Source organism: Oncorhynchus tshawytscha, linkage group LG22, assembly GCF_018296145.1.
Source record: "Oncorhynchus tshawytscha isolate Ot180627B linkage group LG22, Otsh_v2.0, whole genome shotgun sequence".
Classification (NCBI taxonomy): Eukaryota; Metazoa; Chordata; class Actinopteri; order Salmoniformes; family Salmonidae; genus Oncorhynchus; species Oncorhynchus tshawytscha.
This window is the reverse complement of record NC_056450.1, coordinates 28,288,028-28,306,921: the sequence shown is the minus strand read 5'-3', so window position 1 is coordinate 28,306,921 and position 18,894 is coordinate 28,288,028. Positions and strand designations below refer to the sequence as shown.

General features: G+C 43.8%; 2 protein-coding genes across 11 annotated transcripts; one reads left to right on the top strand and one right to left on the bottom strand.

The window, feature by feature from the left end:
• Window positions 1-4,417: 4,417 nt before the first annotated feature.
• LOC112222258 (receptor-type tyrosine-protein phosphatase V) lies at window positions 4,418-9,617 on the top strand. Of its 6 annotated transcripts, none has more exons than XM_024384997.2 (11): window positions 4,418-4,488; window positions 5,170-5,339; window positions 5,617-5,716; window positions 6,052-6,142; window positions 6,326-6,402; window positions 6,489-6,623; window positions 6,921-7,043; window positions 7,238-7,398; window positions 7,810-7,945; window positions 8,371-8,438; window positions 8,582-9,617. In XM_024384997.2, the coding sequence occupies exons 2-11, from the start codon at window positions 5,335-5,337 to the stop codon at window positions 8,832-8,834; spliced, it is 1,149 nt and encodes a 382-aa protein (XP_024240765.1). In that variant the 5' UTR covers window positions 4,418-4,488; window positions 5,170-5,334; the 3' UTR covers window positions 8,835-9,617. The 6 variants fall into 6 exon arrangements, 4 of the variants coding, with proteins under 4 accessions (XP_024240765.1, XP_024240766.1, XP_024240764.1 ...); XR_006079645.1 differs by having other exon boundaries at window positions 4,420-4,576; window positions 7,815-7,945; window positions 8,585-8,659; XR_002949128.2 differs by having other exon boundaries at window positions 4,420-4,576; window positions 7,815-7,945; window positions 8,582-8,655.
• A 572-nt stretch (window positions 9,618-10,189) lies between these two features.
• On the bottom strand, window positions 10,190-18,372 carry LOC112222256 (transcriptional regulator QRICH1). 5 transcript variants are annotated; one of them, XM_024384992.2, is made up of 12 exons: window positions 18,113-18,369; window positions 16,638-16,939; window positions 16,430-16,531; window positions 16,152-16,301; window positions 15,358-16,080; window positions 15,020-15,185; window positions 14,767-14,921; window positions 14,553-14,667; window positions 14,318-14,432; window positions 14,084-14,235; window positions 13,885-13,975; window positions 10,190-12,967 (listed from the first exon to the last, which is right to left on the bottom strand). In XM_024384992.2, exons 2-12 carry the CDS (start codon window positions 16,893-16,895, stop codon window positions 12,790-12,792), a joined length of 2,205 nt encoding a protein of 734 aa, XP_024240760.1. In that variant the 5' UTR covers window positions 16,896-16,939; window positions 18,113-18,369; the 3' UTR covers window positions 10,190-12,789. The 5 variants fall into 5 exon arrangements, with proteins under 5 accessions (XP_024240760.1, XP_024240762.1, XP_024240761.1 ...); XM_024384994.2 differs by having other exon boundaries at window positions 14,318-14,426; XM_024384993.2 differs by lacking the exon at window positions 18,113-18,369 and adding an exon at window positions 17,675-18,106.
• Window positions 18,373-18,894: the final 522 nt, after the last annotated feature.

The following is an 18,894-nucleotide window of genomic DNA, read 5'->3' as shown; positions in this document are numbered from 1 at the left end:
AATCTTTGACCATTTTTAGGGCCTTCCTCTGACATCTCCTAGTATATAAGACCTGGATGGCAGGAAAGTTGGCCCCAGTGATGTACTGGGCTATGTGCACTACCGTCAAGAGTGCCTTGTGGTCGGAGGCTGAGCAGTTGCCATACCAGGCGGTGATTCAGCTCGATGGTGCAGCTGTAGAACTTGAGGATCTGAGGAACAATGCCAAATCTCTTCAGTCTCCTGAGGGGGAATAGGCTTTTTCGTGCCATTTTCACAACCGTCTTGGTGTGTTTGGATCATGATAGTTCATTGGTGATGTGGACACCAAGGAACTTGAAGCTCTAAACCTGCTCCACTACAGCCCAGTCGATGTGAATGAGGGCGAGCTCGGCCCTCCTTTTCCTGTAGTCCACAATCATCTCCTTTGTCTTGATCACGTTGAGGGCAAGGTTGTTATCCTGGCACCACAGCTACAGAAGGAGGTGAAGATGCAGATGTGCTTGATGATGGCTGATATTGAGCGAGATATGAAGAACGACTTTGAGCAGAACAGGAATAGGGAAGCCCAGGACCAGAAGATGTTTAGGGCCTGCTTTAAGGCTTGGAGTTGGTCTATCAGAGACATATTGAGGAGATACTGGACAATATAGGGATTCTGTGGGACATCATGATCAACAACATTCTCCAGGACCTCCATGGAAGGAGAACAGTCCAGATGTCACTGTCTGCCCGGACCGGCCTTTCTCCGCTGGTTAGTACAGCATCACAGCCAGAGTACCTCCATTTTCGCCACAGCTCCCGTCTGGCCCCCATCACCCACCTGACAGCAGCCGGCAGGAAGCTCCTCCGGGGAGAGGCAGGAGAGGCCCAACAGGTGGGTGATGATGCGGCCTTGATGATAAATAGAGTTGAGTTATGTAAAGGGAATATGTTTGTGAAACTATAACTGAAACGTAGTTAGGAAACAAGATTATGTTTACGAGGCGGAAGTATAAGAGACTGTATGTACACTTTTAACAACCTGGACATCTAGATATCAGACACTACAATAATCAAGCGAAGGAGGAGAAAGACAGTCAGGTGCAGCAGAAGGAGGAAATGGTGGAAAGTAAGCCAGAAAACAATAAAAAGTCAGGGTAAGTGCGCAGTAATAAAAGAGGTTGTGTGTGTTCACAGATTGAGAGAACGATAACTATTTACAGTTGAAGTCGGAAGTTTACATACACCTTAGCCAATTACATTTAAACTCAGTTTTTCACAATTCCTGACATTTAATCCTAGTAAAAATTCCCTGTTTTAGGTCAGTTAGGATCACCACTTTATTTTAAGAATGTGACATGTCAGAATAATAGTAGAGAGAATGATTGTTTTATTTCAGCTTTAATTTACTTCATCACATTCCCAGTGGGTCAGAAGTTTACATACACTCAATTAGTATTTGGTAGCATTGCCTTTAAATTGTTTAACTTGGGTCAAACGTTTCGGGTAGCCTTCCACAAGCTTCCTACAATAAGTTGGGTGAATTTTGGCACATTCCTCCTGACAGAGCTGGTGTAACTGAGTCAGGTTTGTAGGCCTCCTTGCTCGAACATGCTTTTTCAGTTCTGCCCACAAATGTTCTATGGGATTGAGGTCAGGGCGTTGTGATGGCCACTCCAATACCTTGACTTTGTTGTCCTTAAACCATTTTGCCACAACTTTGGCAGTGTGCTTGGGGTCATTGTCCATATGGAATAACCATTTGCGACCAAGCTTTAACTTCCTGACTGATGTCTTGAGATGTTGCTTCAATATATCCACATAATATTCCTATCTCATGATGCCATCTATTTTGTGAAGTGCACCAGTCCCTCTTGCAGCGAAGCACCCCCACAACATGATGCTGCCACCCCCGTGCATCACGGTTGGGATGGTGTTCTTCGGCTTGCAAGCCTCCCCCTTTTTCCTCCAAACATAACGATGGTCATTATGGCCAAACAGTTCTATATTTGTTTCATCAGAACAAAGGATATTTCTCCTAGAAGTACGATCTTCGTCCTCATGTGCATTTGCAAACCATAGTCTGGCTTTTTTATGGTGGTTTTGGAGCTGTGGCTTCTTCCATGCTGAGAGCCCTTTCAGGTTATGTCGATATAGGACTCGTTTTACTGTGGATATAGATACTTTGTACTTGTTTCCTCCTGCATCTTCACAAGGTCCTTTGTTGTTGTTCTGGGATTGATTTGCACTTTTCGCACCAAAGTACGTTAATCTCTAGGAGACAGAACGCGTCTCCTTCCTGAGCGGTATGATGGCTGTGTGGTCCCATGGTGTTTATACTTGCGTACAATTGTTTGTACAGATGAATGTGATACCTTCAGGCGTTTGGAAATTGCTCCCAAGGATGAAGTAGACTTGTGGAGGTCTACACAATTTTTTCCGAAGTCTTGGCTGATTTCTTTTCATTTTCCCATGATGTCAAGCAAAGAGGCAGTTTGAAGGTAGGCCTTGAAATACATCCACAGGTACACCTCCAATTGACACAAATTATGTCAATTAGCCTATCAGAAGCTTCTAAAGCCATGACATAATTTTCTGTTTAAAGGCACAGTCAACTTTGTGTATGTATATTTCTGACCCACAGGAATTGTGAGACAGTGAAGTAATCTGTCTGTAAACAGTTGTTGGATTAATTACTAGTGTCATGCACAAAGTAGATGTCCTAACCGACTTGCCAAAACTATAGTTTGATATCTAGAAATGTGTGGAGTGGTTGAAAAACGAGTTGTAATGTCTCCAACCTAAGTGTATGTAAACCTCCGGCTTCAACTGTATATGCATGCGTGTCTGTAAATCGCTTTGGATAAAAACGTCTGCAAAATGACATATATTATATTACTTATATATATTACTTCTGGGCAGGTTGGGAGGATGGCCCCTTCCCCAGGACCTCTACTTTTCCTCACTGCCCTTAATTCTCTCTAGGCAGTGGAACACAAGTGTTGTTATGAGTCAACCTGTTGCAACATGTAACACACTGTGAGCTCTTACTGTAGATCATTTGTCTGATGATGCAATGTTGAGTGTAATAAATGGTTATTAATCTGATTATTAATCAGTGTGTTTCTTTGACATTGTTGGCACTGTTGAATCTACCCATTTGACTTAATTTGTAACTGAGGCTGGAAGAACATAGGCATTCACAGGTCACAGTTGTAAATGAGAACTTGTTCACAACTGGCCTACCTGGTTAAATAAAGGTGAAGAAAAAAAAACACCTCACAAAGTCTAGATTTTTGTGCACAGCACTTACTATACTATGATGCAATAGGGGAGATACACTATATATACAAAAGTATGTGGACAACCCTTCAAATGAGTGGATTTGGCTATTTTAGCCACACCTAATGCTGACAGGTGTATATAAATCGAGCACACGGTCATGCAATCTCCATAGACAAACATTGGCAATGGAATGGCCTTACTGAAGAGCTCAGTGACTTTCACTGTGGCACCATCCTAGGATGCCACCTTTCCAACAAGTCAGTTTGTCACATTTCTGCACTGCTAGAGCTGCCCCGGTCAACTGTAAGTGCTGTTATTGTGAAGTGGAAAGTCTAGGAGCAACAACAGCTCAGCTGTGAAGTGATAGGCCAAGCTCACAGAACGGGACCGCCGAGTACTGAAGCACGTAACGCATAAAACTTGTCTGTCCTCGGTTGTAACACTCACTGCCGAGTTCCAAACTGCCTCTGGAGGCAAAATCAGCGCAATAACTGTTCGTCAGGAGCTTCATTAAATGTGTTTCCATGGCCGAGCAGCTGCACAGAAGCCTAAGATCACAATGCCAAGTGTTGACTGGAGTGGTGTAAAGCTCGCTGCTATTGGACCCTGGAGCAGTGGAAACACGTTCTCTAGTGTGATGAACCACTCTTCACCATCTGGCAGTCTGACAGATGAATCTCGGTTTGGTGGATGCCAGGAGAACACTACCTGCCCCAATGCATAGTACCAACTGTAAAGTTTGGTGGAGGAGGAATAATGGTATGGGGCTGTGTTTCATGGTTCGGGCTAGGCCACTTAGTTCCAGTGAAAGGAAATCTTAACGCTACACCATACATTTTAGATGTCTTTCTTGTAAGAATTCTTAGAAGTTGTTTTAGTATTTGTATAAGTGATATAAGTATATAATTAATAAGAATATTGCTAAGACCAGTGGTATCTGTTTTTCAAGTCTACTGTGTAGGAGTGGTAAAGACAGGTTACCTAGCAGGATTTGAAGTATTATTACATTTTATAGGTATCATTCATGAGCAACGAGTGGGATTAAATGTGGCAGTATTACAATACATCGTCTTAAAGAATATCAAATAAACACATTATCCACAGCCACATACCTTCCTTAAGTATTTGTTTCTTTCTCTCCGCCCCTTTAGTCTCTGTCTCAACCCACCCCTCTCTCCCTGCCACTTTCAGAGAGAGAGCGAGAGAGAAAGAAAATGTGGTGGTTCGGATAACTGGGGCAAGGTAACTTGACAAGATAGAACACATTGAAGGGAAGGGAGCCCCTGGTTGCTCTCTAAACTCTTTCTCACTTAAAGGAACACTTACAAAGGTAATAGTAAAATAAGAAATAATATGTTGGTGTTGCTCACCCCTTCTGGGTTGTACACTTGTTTTGTGTTGTAGACCTGTTGGTGTAGGTTTTTCTAGTGTTCTCAGGTTGGTGATGAATGCGTCTTTTGTTTGTGTCAGACAGTGTTCAACAGAAAATGTTTTGGGTGCTAGCAGTTGATTCTGCAACCTTATTCTGTAGGCTATATTTGACTTTGTTCTATAGTGTTATATATATATATATATATATATATATATATATATATATATATATTAAATGGTGTAATATGAGACATTCTTACTGCCTTTGAGCTCCTTGAACAAATTCAAACCATCTTGTGTAAGAATGTTAGGCTTCCGGTGCCGTCCAACATTTGTTTTCTATATTAATGCACATCTGTATATTTGTATGTTTTTATGAAAGTATTTGTTGTGTGTTTGTGTTTGGTGTGACATGGTCTTTTTGGTGAGCCAAATTCCTCTAACTAGCGAGGGAAGGGTCAGTAACTTCAGTTTAGTTCTACATTCAAGTCACACTTTTTTGACCAAGGCAAAGTAATCACAGAGGCTTTGCTATTTCTTCCACATGATCAGTGATACAGAAGCCTCTCATCCAGGATTGGGCACTGCAATCATCTGGTCTGTTGTTCTACAACTACCCAACAAAACCCCACAAGTCTGAAGCCCTCTACGCTACATACTCCTGTTATTGGTTACCAGAGGAAGCTTAAAGCCTAATCTCTGCACCTGTAACAAAACATGAGGTGAGGAACTTTGAATGTCATTGAGCGACTGGATTGAATAACTTGAGTCTTTGTTGAAATGGATTAAAGAGAAAAGTAACTATTGATTGGCTGATTGAATGCTGTTAGAACTGTTTTAGCCTATTGTTGCTTCCTCAAGTCTAATGGCTTGATGGCATTAAGAACATTCTGGGTGTAGTCACTTGGAAAAATGCCACTGAGTAAAATTGGAGCTCAATTTAAAGAGTTGTTTAAAGAGTGTTGATTGACTGAGTATTGTTGCCATATTTCCATATAGGGTACGGGTGTTCTCACGGGCACATATACTACAGGAATTCCATCTGCACTGTCAATCACTCGCTGCCAAGGGCAACAGTGGTTTCTGGCAGAAGTTTGAGGTAAACCAATCTCAACCAGTCTTCTATTGAGTAATACCCTGGCTCTGTAATCCAGAAGTGTTTCCAAACTCCAGTATCCCCAACACACATTTTTGTTGTAGCCCCAGACAAGCACACCTGATTCAACTTGTTAACTAATCATCAAGCCTTCAAAGAGTTGAATCAGGTGAGTTTGTCCAAGGTTACAACAAAAATGTATACTGTTGGGGGTCCTGGAGGACTGGAGTTGAGAAACATCAGACTGTTGAGCCTTGGAGACTTTGTGCAGTGTCTGCTGTGGCAGTAAAGTCCCACTTTCATAGTGTCCCTTCAGTTGCTGTTTTTTCATTGTTCAGGAGCTGAATGATGTTGGTAAAGAGTTCACTACCAGGGCTGGAAACCTGGAGGCCAACAGAGAGAAGAACAGATACCCCTACATACTGCCTTGTGAGTATTATGGTACATACCATATCAGGGCACCACCACATGCTACCTCTGAGTAATAGTTTATTACCATGATAATATGACCTGCTGTATCTAAGCACATAAACATTATCTTCACATCTATCCCATGTGTGGTAATGCTTCCCATTTTCTGATCACTTTGATTAATGGTCCCTGTGGTTTCAGATGACCACAGTCGAGTGAGGCTGTCCCTGCTAGACTCCCAGCTACACTCAGATTATATCAACGCTAGTTATGTCCCTGTGAGTACTCTGTCTGTCCATCTGTCGCTGTATGTCTGTCTGTCTATTCATTCATCAAGTCTGCAGTCTGTCTGTCTGCTCCTCAGGGTGGATGTACGGAGCGAGACTTCATTTGTACCCAGGGTCCTTTGCGCAGCACTATCGCTGACTTCTGGAGGATGGTATGGGAGCAGAACGTTAAGATCATCGTCATGGTGACCGCCCTGAAACAGAAGGACATGGTGAGTGAGGGATTTGATGGTGGTATTAAACGTTCATGGGTAACATGTTGACTACATTCACAGCATCAAGTTTGACCCGTAAACTTGCATAGTTCTTCTGGTTTTATATTGCCCTCGTTGCCACCCATGAAGTTATGGAAAAGTCTTCGTAAGCATATTCCTGCCCCTTTGATGTGGGTGCTGCACAGAGTTGGTGTATCTACTATGAATTTGTCATAGTGTCACATTTCCTGCTGTGCACACAGTAGTGTCTATACTTTTTATTAGTTAGACAACGTGTTGACCGTGTTTCTCCAGGTGCTGTGTGATGAGTACTGGCCAATGGAGCAAGGGACAGTGTCGTACGGAGCGGTCCAGGTTACCACAGTGTCTCGTAAACGGCGTCCAGATTATTTCATCACCACCATTCACTTACGACAGGTGAGGCCTAGGTCCTGTCATTTCCTAGTTGTCCTATTTTATTGTAACAAAGACTATGAGTTTCAGCCACTGGTCAATAGATGTAGGCTATTTCCAAGATGAATTGTGTGTCTGAGTGGTACAGATAGTAAGTTTGTCTGGTGTGTGTGGTTGTTCTGGTAGTGTGGTTGTGCTGATAGTGTGTGTCGTTTCAGCACGGTTTTCTCGTAGAGAGGACAGTAACACACTACTACTACGCTGCCTGGCCAGACCAGGGTGTACCCAACGACCTCTCCTCTCTCTGTGCTTTCACTGAGTATGTGAGGCAGCATCTGGACACTCTACCCCTTCTGGGGCCTGCAGTGGTGCACTGCAGGTATGACCTCTCACCTCTGACCCAAACTCGCCTAGCTTGCAAACTGTCTCTCACTTTTTGTTTTCTGTGTCATTATTTTAGATCTTAGATTTTTGGCCTTGATATTTCTGTGACAGAAACATTAATAAAATGTTACATTTGCAAGTATACAGTGTGCAGCACTGTCTTTTTTTGTTTATTAACTGAAAATAGCTGAATGCCAGAGTCACATTTCCATCACTGTAAAACATTTAAATCATAGTCATTGTGTTGGTGGTGGTTCCTTAATATTTGCAGATATCTATGTGTATGAATCTCAGTCGAGACAATATCTCTATATAAAGTATGTGTGCCGATTACACCTCTTGTAAATGCTGTTTGTATCTCTCTGTGCCGATTACACCTCTTAAATGCTGCTGGCATCTCTCTCAGTGCAGGTGTGGGGCGGTCTGGGACGTTTGTCGCTCTGCTATGGCTGATGCAGCTGTGTGTGCGTGGCATCATGCCTGATGTTAGAGCCGCCGTGGAGGACCTGAGACGGCACAGAGTCATGATGGTCCAGAACCTGGTCAGTCCACAACTACTGAGAATATTGATGATTATCTGAATCAGTTGTGTTGGGATATAAACACAAATGTGCACCCCCATAGATAGAAACCCTGCCCCAGGACAGTGATTCATTAGGATCCTTGTTACACATCATCATCAATAGATAACTGAAGGCCTGGAGACAAACTTCTTTTGATGCTGCATTGAAAGTAGTTTGTCTCTAGCCTCCCCATTTATTAAGTTGTGATAATGGTTCCTGATGACCTACTAATACAATGTGTATTAACCCTTCAGAAAAGGATAGGGCAGCTGAAGGCTCCTCTCTGCTGGCAAGTTAGTCTAAGACCCCCCCAGGTCAAGAGCTCAGCTTGTCACAATGTTCATGTCATCTTCATTAGCTGCAGAATGTTCTCAGTGTTGTGTTCCCTCACTGCATGTACCCAGGAGCAGTATATACTGGTTCATCAGTGTCTAATGCACTGGCTGAGTGGAGGGAGTGTGGGACCTCTAAGGTGAGAACACAAAGCAAACACTCAAGTATTATCTTTTTTGCAAATGTTAATGTTTCAGATGGTCGCAATGTCTATTGAAACCGACAGTATCATATTACACTGCTATTTGATTCAGCTGGCTATCAAAACTCTCAATATCTCAGCAGAGTACAGAGTCATGCTGGCCCTGCTCATGTTGATCGGGGGAAGGATCACCCCCTTACAACCTCAGGGCGATCAGGTCAGGGAAACTCATCGAGGGGGAGGCCCAGGCGGCAACAGGAACAGCACACACCCCATCCAGTCCAAACCCAACCACAAACCCAGAGCTCCGTGCAACAGCTGCTCAACCCTAGGAACTTGCTAAGAAGACTGCTGCCCCCCTCTATGCATATTAATCCACAAAAACACACTTGAGGACTAATTGCACAAATGCGCACACACCCAACACCTTAATCCGCATTTACACACCAATCTATAGCCACACCCTCATCTTCACTCAGTCACACACCTGGAGGGGCTAACTCCATCTGAACAAACAATAGTACACACAAACATGTATCTACAAGTGAAACCACACATCCAAACTTTGCCAAGTGGGAATGGGCTGATTTATTCCTCTCCAACACACCTGGGGTTGAGGGAAGATGTCCCGACCTAGGGACTACTGTACGTTGTGTGATTACATATAACAAGGCCTTTGACTGAGTGGGAAGGGGACTTGCCCTATGAGATGACTGTGTGTGTGTGTGACAAAACACACAAAGGAGGCAGCCGCAACAACGGATCCATCTACTTCCTGGATCAGTCCGACAGACATACGGAGGAACATGCCTCTCCGGTTGAACCTGTTCCTCCAGACTGGATTACCAACCATGAAGAACTAAGGCCTGAGGTAATGGGGGAGATATGTACTTGATCACAAATGGTGCTGAGACACATCTATTCTCATGAATGCCTGACTGCAAAACCAAGATTGTCCCTATGTATAAGGTTGCAGCAATGTTGAAATGCATTTAAAAAGCATAGTAGTGTGCTGGAACAAGATTTGTATGTTGTATGACGTAGTACAACATTGTTACATGTGTCTCTCACTGCTTGTCTATCTTCTCGGTAAAAAACAACCTCTACCACAATTTAGACCCTTGATTTATATTAGAAAACTATGAAAAACATTAAACTACTTTGTGCAGAAACTAAGCACTATTGTTCACGTTATCTCCAGAGAAAAACACAAACACGTGGTGAATCACTGCACAAAAGGTAATGTTTGAAAATCGCAGAGGCACTGTCATAACATAAAGTAGACCTTGAAATATAGAAAATAAACAACAGTGGATGAAAACCCACATCTGTTTCATTCATCATGAACAGTACACTGGGGCCACTAATTAGAGCCAGGAGTTATCAGACCCTATATCCTGGCCAGGGAAAACTCCTGGTTCTATGATGCTACCAAGTGTACTACTTTATCAAGTACTATTAATGCTGTTAGACTCCATCATACGGTAGCTGCAGGCTGTAATGCACTGTATTGAGGTCAGAGAATAACAAAGACCTCTAGGTGCTAACAGGCTGTATTAGCATAGGCAGAATCATTGAGAGCTTCCACCACTTTAATGTAGTCAACTGGGTGGGACCTCCAATTTCATTGGTTGTTGACTCTGTTAGAGTCATGTCCTACCCAGTCATCAGGAGGGATCAGTAAAGAAGAAAATGAACTATTTCAAAATGGAGATTGTAATGGCACAGATGCAAAGAGGAGTCCTCCATCTTGCTCTATGGATGAGGTCCATATAAGAAAGTGTTTTAATAGTCAACAATGACTAAGCCTGGGTCGCATTCAGAAGCTCACAACGTAGCAAAACATTTAACAGAAAGAAAAAGTCTGTTCTTATGACAAGTTTATGTGGAACACTTTCATTCACTGCCTGCCATAATCCATTAGGGGCCACAAAAGCCCGAGCACCATTCAGTCAGTTCACTGTGCCTCCAGACAGTTCAATAAGGTCATCACAGGTCTGTTCAGTCCAGTATCACACAGAGAAGGAGAGGAAAACAAAAGAGTAAAGGTTGTGAACTTGCAGGTGAGTCCATATATACACACACACACACCTGTTCACAGCTGGGCAACAATGAGATCAGGAAAACTATTAAGAGGAAATGCAACAGAGGGGTACTCATGACAATGACAAAGAAGCAGCAGTGTCTAGTTAACAACAGCAACATAAAAAAAACATATTTTACAGAATAAAACAGGAGAAATGCATATCCCTCAGTCTGTTAGTGAACAGAATAATTACAACAGTAATGCTTAAATGGAGAAAAAAAAAAGGAAAAAAAATTCACAGGTTAGTTTTTCATAATGAATCTTGTTCTGGATGCAGCTCTGTAGTGGTTACTTGCTGGCACAACCACAAAGGCATAACATCTGATTTTAAACCTAACCAACACTCAAATTAGACCAAAAGAAAATAAAAAATTATGACAATATAGCCAATTTTGACTGTAGCTGGCATTTCTAAGGGGAAAACAAAGTTAGCCTACAGGACAAGACTCATGACGCATTAACCTGCAACTACTTCCTTTGGCAAAAATATTTGATGGAAAGGTTGTATCTAAGGCTGAGTTTACTTACAAAGGCAGCCCTATTCTGATGTTCTGCCCAATAATTGGCAAAAGAGCAACTTAAGGCTCGCAAGCGGTATTCTCTGTATGGATGAAAGTTAGGTATGCATCTTGGGATGTGCAGTGTACAAAACTTTAGGAACATCCGCTCTTTTCATGACAGAGTGACCAGGTGAATCCAGGTGACAGCTAGGATCCCTTATTGATGTCACCTGTTACATCCACTTCAAATCAGTGTAGAAACACAGGTTAAAGAAGGATTTATAAGTCTTAAGACATGGATTGTGTGCCATTCAGAGGGTCATTGGGCAAAACAGATTTTAGTGCCTTTGAACAGTATAGGGCAGTATGGTGCCAGGCACATGAGTTTGAATGTGTCAAGATCTGCAACGCTGCTGGGTTTTTCCATGCTCAACAGTTTCCCATGTGTATCAAGAAAATCTTGCCAACTTGACAAAATAATGGGAAGCATTGGAGTCAACATGGGCCAGCATCCCTGTGGAATGCCACTCAATATTAGGAAGGTGTTGCTAATGTTTTGTACACTGCATGCGCTATACACTAGTACTTCCCAACCCTCTTCTCAGGGACCACCAGAAGTTTCAACTTTTGATTTTAGCCAGAAACTTGTACAACTGATTCAATTAGACAAGGAGTTGATGATTAGCAGACTAATTGAATCGGGTGTGCCAGTTTAAGGCTACAACAAATCTGAAACATTTGTTCGTCCCCAAGGAGAGGGTTGGGAAATCCTGCTATACACAGACAATTAACATATACATACATTTAAAAACGCCCACACCAATAGAAATCCACTTTTTCGGGGTGAAAGACAATTACCAGAGCTTACCCATGACGTTGCACAACGATGTGAATCAATAAATCGTTTTAGTCAAAGTATGATATTTGGGCTTGAAGTGACAAATCCAAATGTGTAACTTCGGACGTTTCCATGAGGCTTACATGCCCTTTTCTGCAAATTATTTTCCCCCTGTTTCGTTCGGTTCTGGGCTTTATTTAAATGTTATCACCCACCAACATGGCAATATTTATTAAATCAGAAACACCTGCTGCAAAGTTCTTCCTAATCGAGAGTCATCTGAGAAACAAACAGCTTTTCTCTGTAGCCTACACTTGAGTTTCCACTAGATAAAAACAGTCACAAAGTCAACATTGGCTATATCATACATACAAATTCATGAAAACAAAAAGTAGCTTATTTTTTTTACCGTAAGGATAGGCTAAGGTTAGCAGTGTGGTTAAGGTGAGAGTTGGGTTTAAAATCAGATTTTAAGATCATGTTGAAATAGAAAGGGTTTATGACTTTGTGGCTGTGTTAACTAGTGACGACCCTACACTTGGCCACCTTGCCACGGAGCAAATTAAGATAAGGGGAGCAAACTAATGTTTTTACCAGAAAATTATCACAATCCCTTGGATAATGTGTGAAGTTATAATTATTTTTGAGCCGTCAGGAGGGATGGACCAATGAATTATAGGCCTACTCGTGAAAAAACATTCCATAACTGCAGTTGGCAGTAAATCGCCAACCTTGGCTTTATACTGTTCAAACACCACACTCCGGGTGGCAGTAGGAACCCTTTCAGTTTGTTTGCCAACTCAGAAGTAGAAGAAGAAAATGTACTACTTCAAAATAGAGATGGCCTCAATGGCCCTGCCCATGCTCTCACCGACGCCATAATGATGCGATGTCTAAGTCAATGGTCATTCCCCTCCAGTCCTGCTAGTGTATGTTGGCAACAGCTTCCTGGATCTCTCTCACGATAAGGCAGCGAGCGAGGATGTGCTCCATCTGCTCTCTGTTGATTGGCTGGGTGGAGTACCACAGGGGGCTGTTGGGCGCCACCACGGGTTCAGGGTTCAGGTAGAAGGCGTCGTTGCGGCCTTTAGCACTCTGTGGACTGAGAGAAGGAAGGAGAGAGAGGTTAGTATTATGTGACAAATGGAAAAAAAAGTCCCTGTTAACTGCCATTTATCAGTTTTCCATTATAAAATATAATGGGAAATCCTACTGCGTGGTATGACTGCTAGGGGCAATGAAGTTCTACCGCAGTAGTCCGGGTAGCTATTTGGTTAACTATTTAGCAGTCTTATGGCTTGGGGATAGACGCTGTTCACTGTCCTGTTGCATCAGAATTGGTGCATCAAGCACTGTTTGCCGTGCGGTAGCAGAGAGAACAGTCTGACTTGTGTGGCTGGAATTTTGACAATTTTTAGGGCCTTCCATTTACTGATTAAAGGAGAAGAATTTTAGCATTCTAATGCTGCTAAATTTATGCCCCAACTCCCATTATAAAGTAAATAACACCATGTTGAAATGGGAGTAAATGTCGAACAGTGATATTGATGAGAAAGATGGCTCAAATGGTGCTTGCATTTAGCAAATTACCTCAACTCAAATAGGTCATTGGCAATGGCTGCAATCATTTCTGTAATCAGCACTTTCTTTTCCAACTTAAGGACGATTACATGCGGAGCACTTTATATCTGTCACAAATAATTTGAAAGACGCATATCCCCTTTTAACGTCACAGCATTGTTGCGTTAGGTAGGCCAATTTGTTTTAAAAAATCTAATAAATTCCATTACGACGATGATCAGGACCTGTTATTGGTAGTTTTGTGATAACTGAATTGTGATTTAAATTTCATTCGTTAGGGATTTTCTTAATGTTAATGATAAAATTGAGTTTAAAAAAATGTAACGTTCACACCCCTAGTTGTATATTAGTGTTCTACAAATATCAGGCTAGATTCAGAGGCATTATGTACCCTTCAACTGTTTCCTTCACACCCTTACTCCTTGTTCCTCATCTCACCATTTGAAGAGGTAGAAGTCGTAGAGTTTGATGGGGCAGCGCAAAGGGTTCTCTGGGTGCTCCAACTGCTCTGCATACATGTCATCTGTCACTACGGGAGAGGGGTTAAAGGTTACCACCAAGTTTCTGCATGTCACAAAGAGCCATGTACAGTATTTGACCCCTGGCTCTCCTGTCCTGGGGCTGGGTGACCGCTCACCTTTCTGTCCTATCTGGTGCTGGCCAACAGGCTTCAGGTAGCGGATGCTGGTGCACTTGTCTTTGGGGTTGTTGGGGCTCTTCCTGGTGTGTCTCAGGACCTTGGAGAAGGCCAGCTTCAGATGCTGCTCCACAGTCTTCAGCTGGAAGTACCTAGGGGGGACAAAGAGGTGTTAGATACATGCATTTTGTGTGTGTGTGTGTGTATATATATATATGTGTGTAACTTACTCACTTGGTGTTGAAGAACATCAGCGTAGTCAGTAGCGTTGCAGGGGAATGGGCACCCAGCTGTTTACACTCCCACAGCATCTCCTCTGTCACCTGACTGGCGATGAGGTAACCTGGGCCAGGAAGTCATAAAACAGCAAAAAACATGAAACACCTGACGTATTTTATTCATCACTAATTCATATATCTACAATGTGTATGGTTGGGCTCTAATGGACTATACCGATTTCTGTTCTTACCTAGTGGATGGACACTTGGCCTCCAAGGCTCCAGTATCCGATGCAGACACTGGGAGAAGCGCCCGTAGTATGGGTCTGAAAACACGTCATCCACACGACCATTATCAACCAGATACTACAGAGAAAGACAGGAAAGACAAGAGAGTAAAAAGATAGTTAGAGAATATGCAGTAGCTTCCATTATAGTTACTATATTCCTGTGTGTGTGGGGCACCTTCTGTATGCAGAGGAAGACGTAATAGAGAACGTCAGCCCCATAAGTCTCTCCCTCCAGCCCTCGGGCCTCCTGGCACATGTGAGACAGCCCCACACTGAGCTCAGCAACCGCACACGACACCAGGTCCTCCTGGAACCTCAGTGCCTGCCGGCCTACACACACACACAAGTATAAACAGTCAATGGGGCGCTGGCTAGCGAGGGGGTAGACATACTGTCCGACAAAAAAAGGTGAGTGTGAGTGTACTTACGGCCAATGGGAGCTAGTTTGTTGATCTCGTCCTTGTCCAGCTCGGCGTTCTTCCTCTGGGCCCAGAGCTTCCACACGTCAAGCCCCTCCTCAGGCTTCAGAGAACAGGGAAGCATCATCTCTGTCTGCCCCTGGCCCTCCATCTCTGCTACTGCCATGGTCTGACCCTGTGCAGACACACCAGGGCTATCAGTATGCAAAACAAATGCAGCAAGAGGCCAGGCCATTCGAGTTAAGACCTCTAAACAGAAATTAAATCAGGATTATAAATTATATCAATCTTGATATAGATGTTTGGGACTTGTAGAATTATAATCTGTAGCTGCTGAATAAAGTGACCTGTAGTTGCTGTGTGTCCTGGACCTGCACCCCTCCCTGTGTGTGCAGCACCTGCTGCTGGGGGTCCCAGATGAGCGACTGCGTGGTGTTGCCGTACCCTTGCACCGCCACAGGGATGTGGATGTTCCCGTGCATGAACTGGGCCGGGAATAGAGAGTTGGTCGCCACTGTCTGGTATTGCACTTCTTCATGACCCACCGACGACCCTGTCATCGTGGAAACTGCATGACTCGAGCCGATCGTAACTTGCGTTGGCGTAGTGTGTGCCATTGTCGTTGTAGTCCCCCCACCAACCTGCACAGCGCTGTATGCTTCCTGGGGGATGGCGATGTGTGTGACACCACCCTGATCACGTGACCCTGGCGGGGCAGAGTAGACTGGGATGGTCCAGGTCTCTCCAGTGGGGCTGGTGATGGTGCCTGTAGCACTGTACAGGTGGCTGCTATCTACAGTCAACACGTCTGGCCTCAGAGATACGTAGCTCTGCTGCTGTCCCTGACCCTGGGGGATTGCTAGCACAGTGGCCAGCTGCTGACCAGGCAGGGCGTAGGACACTGTGATGGGCATGTCCACCTTACGCTTCTTGGCTGGCTGGAGGGGGGAGGTGGTCTGGATGGTGTTTCCCCGGGGAGAGCCCTGCTGCTGGGAGGGGGAGAGAGCTCCCACCGTCTGTATCTGGATCTGTTGACCACCCGCCACCGCTGCCATCAACTGGGCCTGCAGCTTTGAGGGAGAGATGTTAAAATACATTATCCGTAAAGTATATGTGTACACCAACTGGAATGTGTGTTTACCTGTTGGTGCTGTTCTTCTGTGAGGTCCCCGGACTGTATTAGCTGGGCTGTGGTGACCCCCTGTAGCTGTTGATTGGAGGAGGAGGGCAGCTGCAGCACCTGGCCCCCCACCCCAACCACCTGGCCCTGATGTTGCCCCCCGATCTGCACCTACAGGAGACATATACATTTCAGTTAACCAGGATAGTCATAGGCTCTCAGCAATAATTGGCACTCATTTTTAGGAGAGTGGCAGGGACAGAGCGAGAGAGAAAGACAGAAAGAGTAGATGATTATACCTGTATTATGTCTTGGCCTTGGTGCATGGCTGTGGTCATATTTGGTGAGAGCTGCTGCTGTGCTGCCATCACCTGTTGCTGGGACACCTGTACCTGCTGTTGCTGAAGGTAGAGCACAGGGTGGTTTTATTATAATATGGATCATGTCACCAAATCCATCTCGTTTTTCACAAACTAGACATTCTCTTTTCCTCACTATGTCTCTTACCGGACAGGCCAGTTCCAGCAGTGACCCAGCCACCTCGGTGTTGTCTGTGTATATGCAGTTTGCTCCCTGCTGGTACACCGTAGTGGTGGTAGTGGTTGTGGCGGTAGCACCGCTCTGATGATTGAACTCCTGCAGTGCCTCGGGGCCCTTGTTGGCCAGGGACTCCAGGAACTCCTTCATCCGATGCTGGGGGACACTGCGGGCCTTCAGCCTCACCAGATCCTCAAACGAGCCCCCCGAACCCTCCATGTTATTCATCACAGCCCAACGCTACTCTTCTACAGGGGGATAGGATGGGGTGCCTGTGTTTGTCATAGACAAGACACATGTCAGTTATTTACCTTAAACCTGCAGTAATCTACTTACTGTCATGAAGGCTTAAAGGGCAACTCCAAAATATGCAAAAAGCACATTTCTACATATTATAGAAATAAATCAAGTTAAAAAGTTCTACCCGAAAACATCAAATGCCAAAACATTTTAAAAAACAACTGATTTTCAAACTGAGATATAAGGTGATGTGGGGATGTTTGAAAATCAGTTTCTTACAGGGTAGGATTAAAAGTGATGTCAGAGAAGCATTTTTTAGGACCTTATGTTTTTATCACAGATCATAGAAACGTGCCGTTTTCACATATTTAGACAAAGGTTACAATGAATATGTAAATAGGGTTGTGGTACACTACAGTTGTCTGTCACAAAAAAAAAATAGCTTTAATTTTTGACGGAATTTAACGTTTTAGGACAAGAATATTTGCTGACAGACAAGGGGGTAACTTTTGTGGCCGTTCAATCACTACCAATAGGTATTAGGTGGCCTTAGACTCCGTTCTGTCCGGACAGGACTATGACAGAGGTAAACATTCCTGCCTTCAACATCTGACAGAAGCTAAATGTTCATTCTGCTAGCATGGGGTATCGGGATTCGGGGGGTGCTGCAAAAGCGTTGTATCAACTCAGAGGAATTAAATAATCCACTCGGAAGTCGGAACAATGAAAACTGTTCAGTGACAGTCGAGGTCAGGGCGAGCGCTCACCAGGTAGGTCTTGTCCTGGTTCTTCGCTCGAGCAGGTCGGTTGCGAGAACACCGAACGAAGATGAAACAATCTCACATTTGACTGGGTGTGAATTAAGTCATTGTTCATATTGTCATTGATACTGAACAAATGCCAAGTGTACATTAGCTACTGTTGCTAAAGGCGAAATACGGGTGCTGTAAATCTACTGTAACTAGTTAACGTTACAAGCTAACTGACGTTAGCGGACTACGGTATTTTGCTCGTTCCCGTGGAGTCCCCTCCTCCCTACCGGCCTACTAAACAAACAGAATATGCAGGTCTTGAGCAAATCAAATACGCCATGTTAATGAAAGCACAAAATAGACAATGTGGCGAATAGAACGTCAGTATAAAACGTGTTAAATTCAGTAACAGTATAGCTCGCTCCTCTCCTCCCTGCTTGGCTTTACTGTTACCTCTCTTCTCCCAGGCCGACCAAATCCACTCTCTATCCGCCCAGAAATGCAGCTCCACAAGCCAGTAGCAGCGTTTTTCTTGTGCATAAGAGAGATACAAATGGTCTCAGTGATCTTTTAGACTTGGATTTTTCACGTTTTCTTGCTATTTTGTCTATTATTTTCCCTTTTATTTTGCAGTCAGATTTCACTGGGCGCCATCTTACAACTACACCCCTTTCGTCCAATCAGATGGCGTTCTACTGCGGCGTGTTGCTAACGCGAGATTACCCTTTTCAGATGCCGCGATAAATTGATGTGACGGTCATTTTAAAGGGGACATGCAGTGCAACATGCCACACGTATCACAACCTCGTGACAAAAACGCTTCCAGATGAAGCATAACTCAAGATTAAATAGCAATCTAATTGCTTTAAAGTGTGAATTAAATGTATTGTTCATAAGGCTGTGTGCTGCTCATGAGGAACAACCTTACAATAAATATCTCACTTTCCATTTAAATCTTTTCCACATCCAAAAGCTTGAAAATAACCTTTGCTCAGCACTGTACATAGGTAACATTTTAGTGAAGAACCCTGGCAGCAGGGTAATAATGACTGTGGGTACTGTGTTTTAGAAACAGCATCTGTCCCAGTCCACCTTAAAGAGCTTCTAACTGGTATCTTGCCTAGTTCTCTTAAGGGAGACCACAGGAAATGTGCCAATTATTCTTGTGGAGCTGGAACAGCTCTGGGCAGGCAAGAGTTAATTTGCATGCACTCTACTTCCTCAAAAAGTGGTCT

Bases quoted from the DNA above. Each gene is read 5' to 3' on its own strand.
- LOC112222256 (XM_024384992.2), bottom strand. From the start codon at position 16,895: ATGAATAACATGGAGGGTTCGGGGGGCTCGTTTGAGGATCTGGTGAGG. The intron at 16,532-16,637 runs GTAAGAGACATA...CTCTACCTTCAG, and splicing joins TGCTGGAACTGGCCTGTCCG to CAACAGCAGGTACAGGTGTC. The intron at 14,433-14,552 runs GTAAGAACAGAA...TATGACTTCCTG, and splicing joins GCCAAGTGTCCATCCACTAG to GCCCAGGTTACCTCATCGCC.
- LOC112222258 (XM_024384997.2), top strand. The intron at 6,403-6,488 runs GTGAGTACTCTG...TCTGCTCCTCAG, and splicing joins TCAACGCTAGTTATGTCCCT to GGTGGATGTACGGAGCGAGA. The intron at 7,946-8,370 runs GTCAGTCCACAA...GCATGTACCCAG, and splicing joins TCATGATGGTCCAGAACCTG to GAGCAGTATATACTGGTTCA.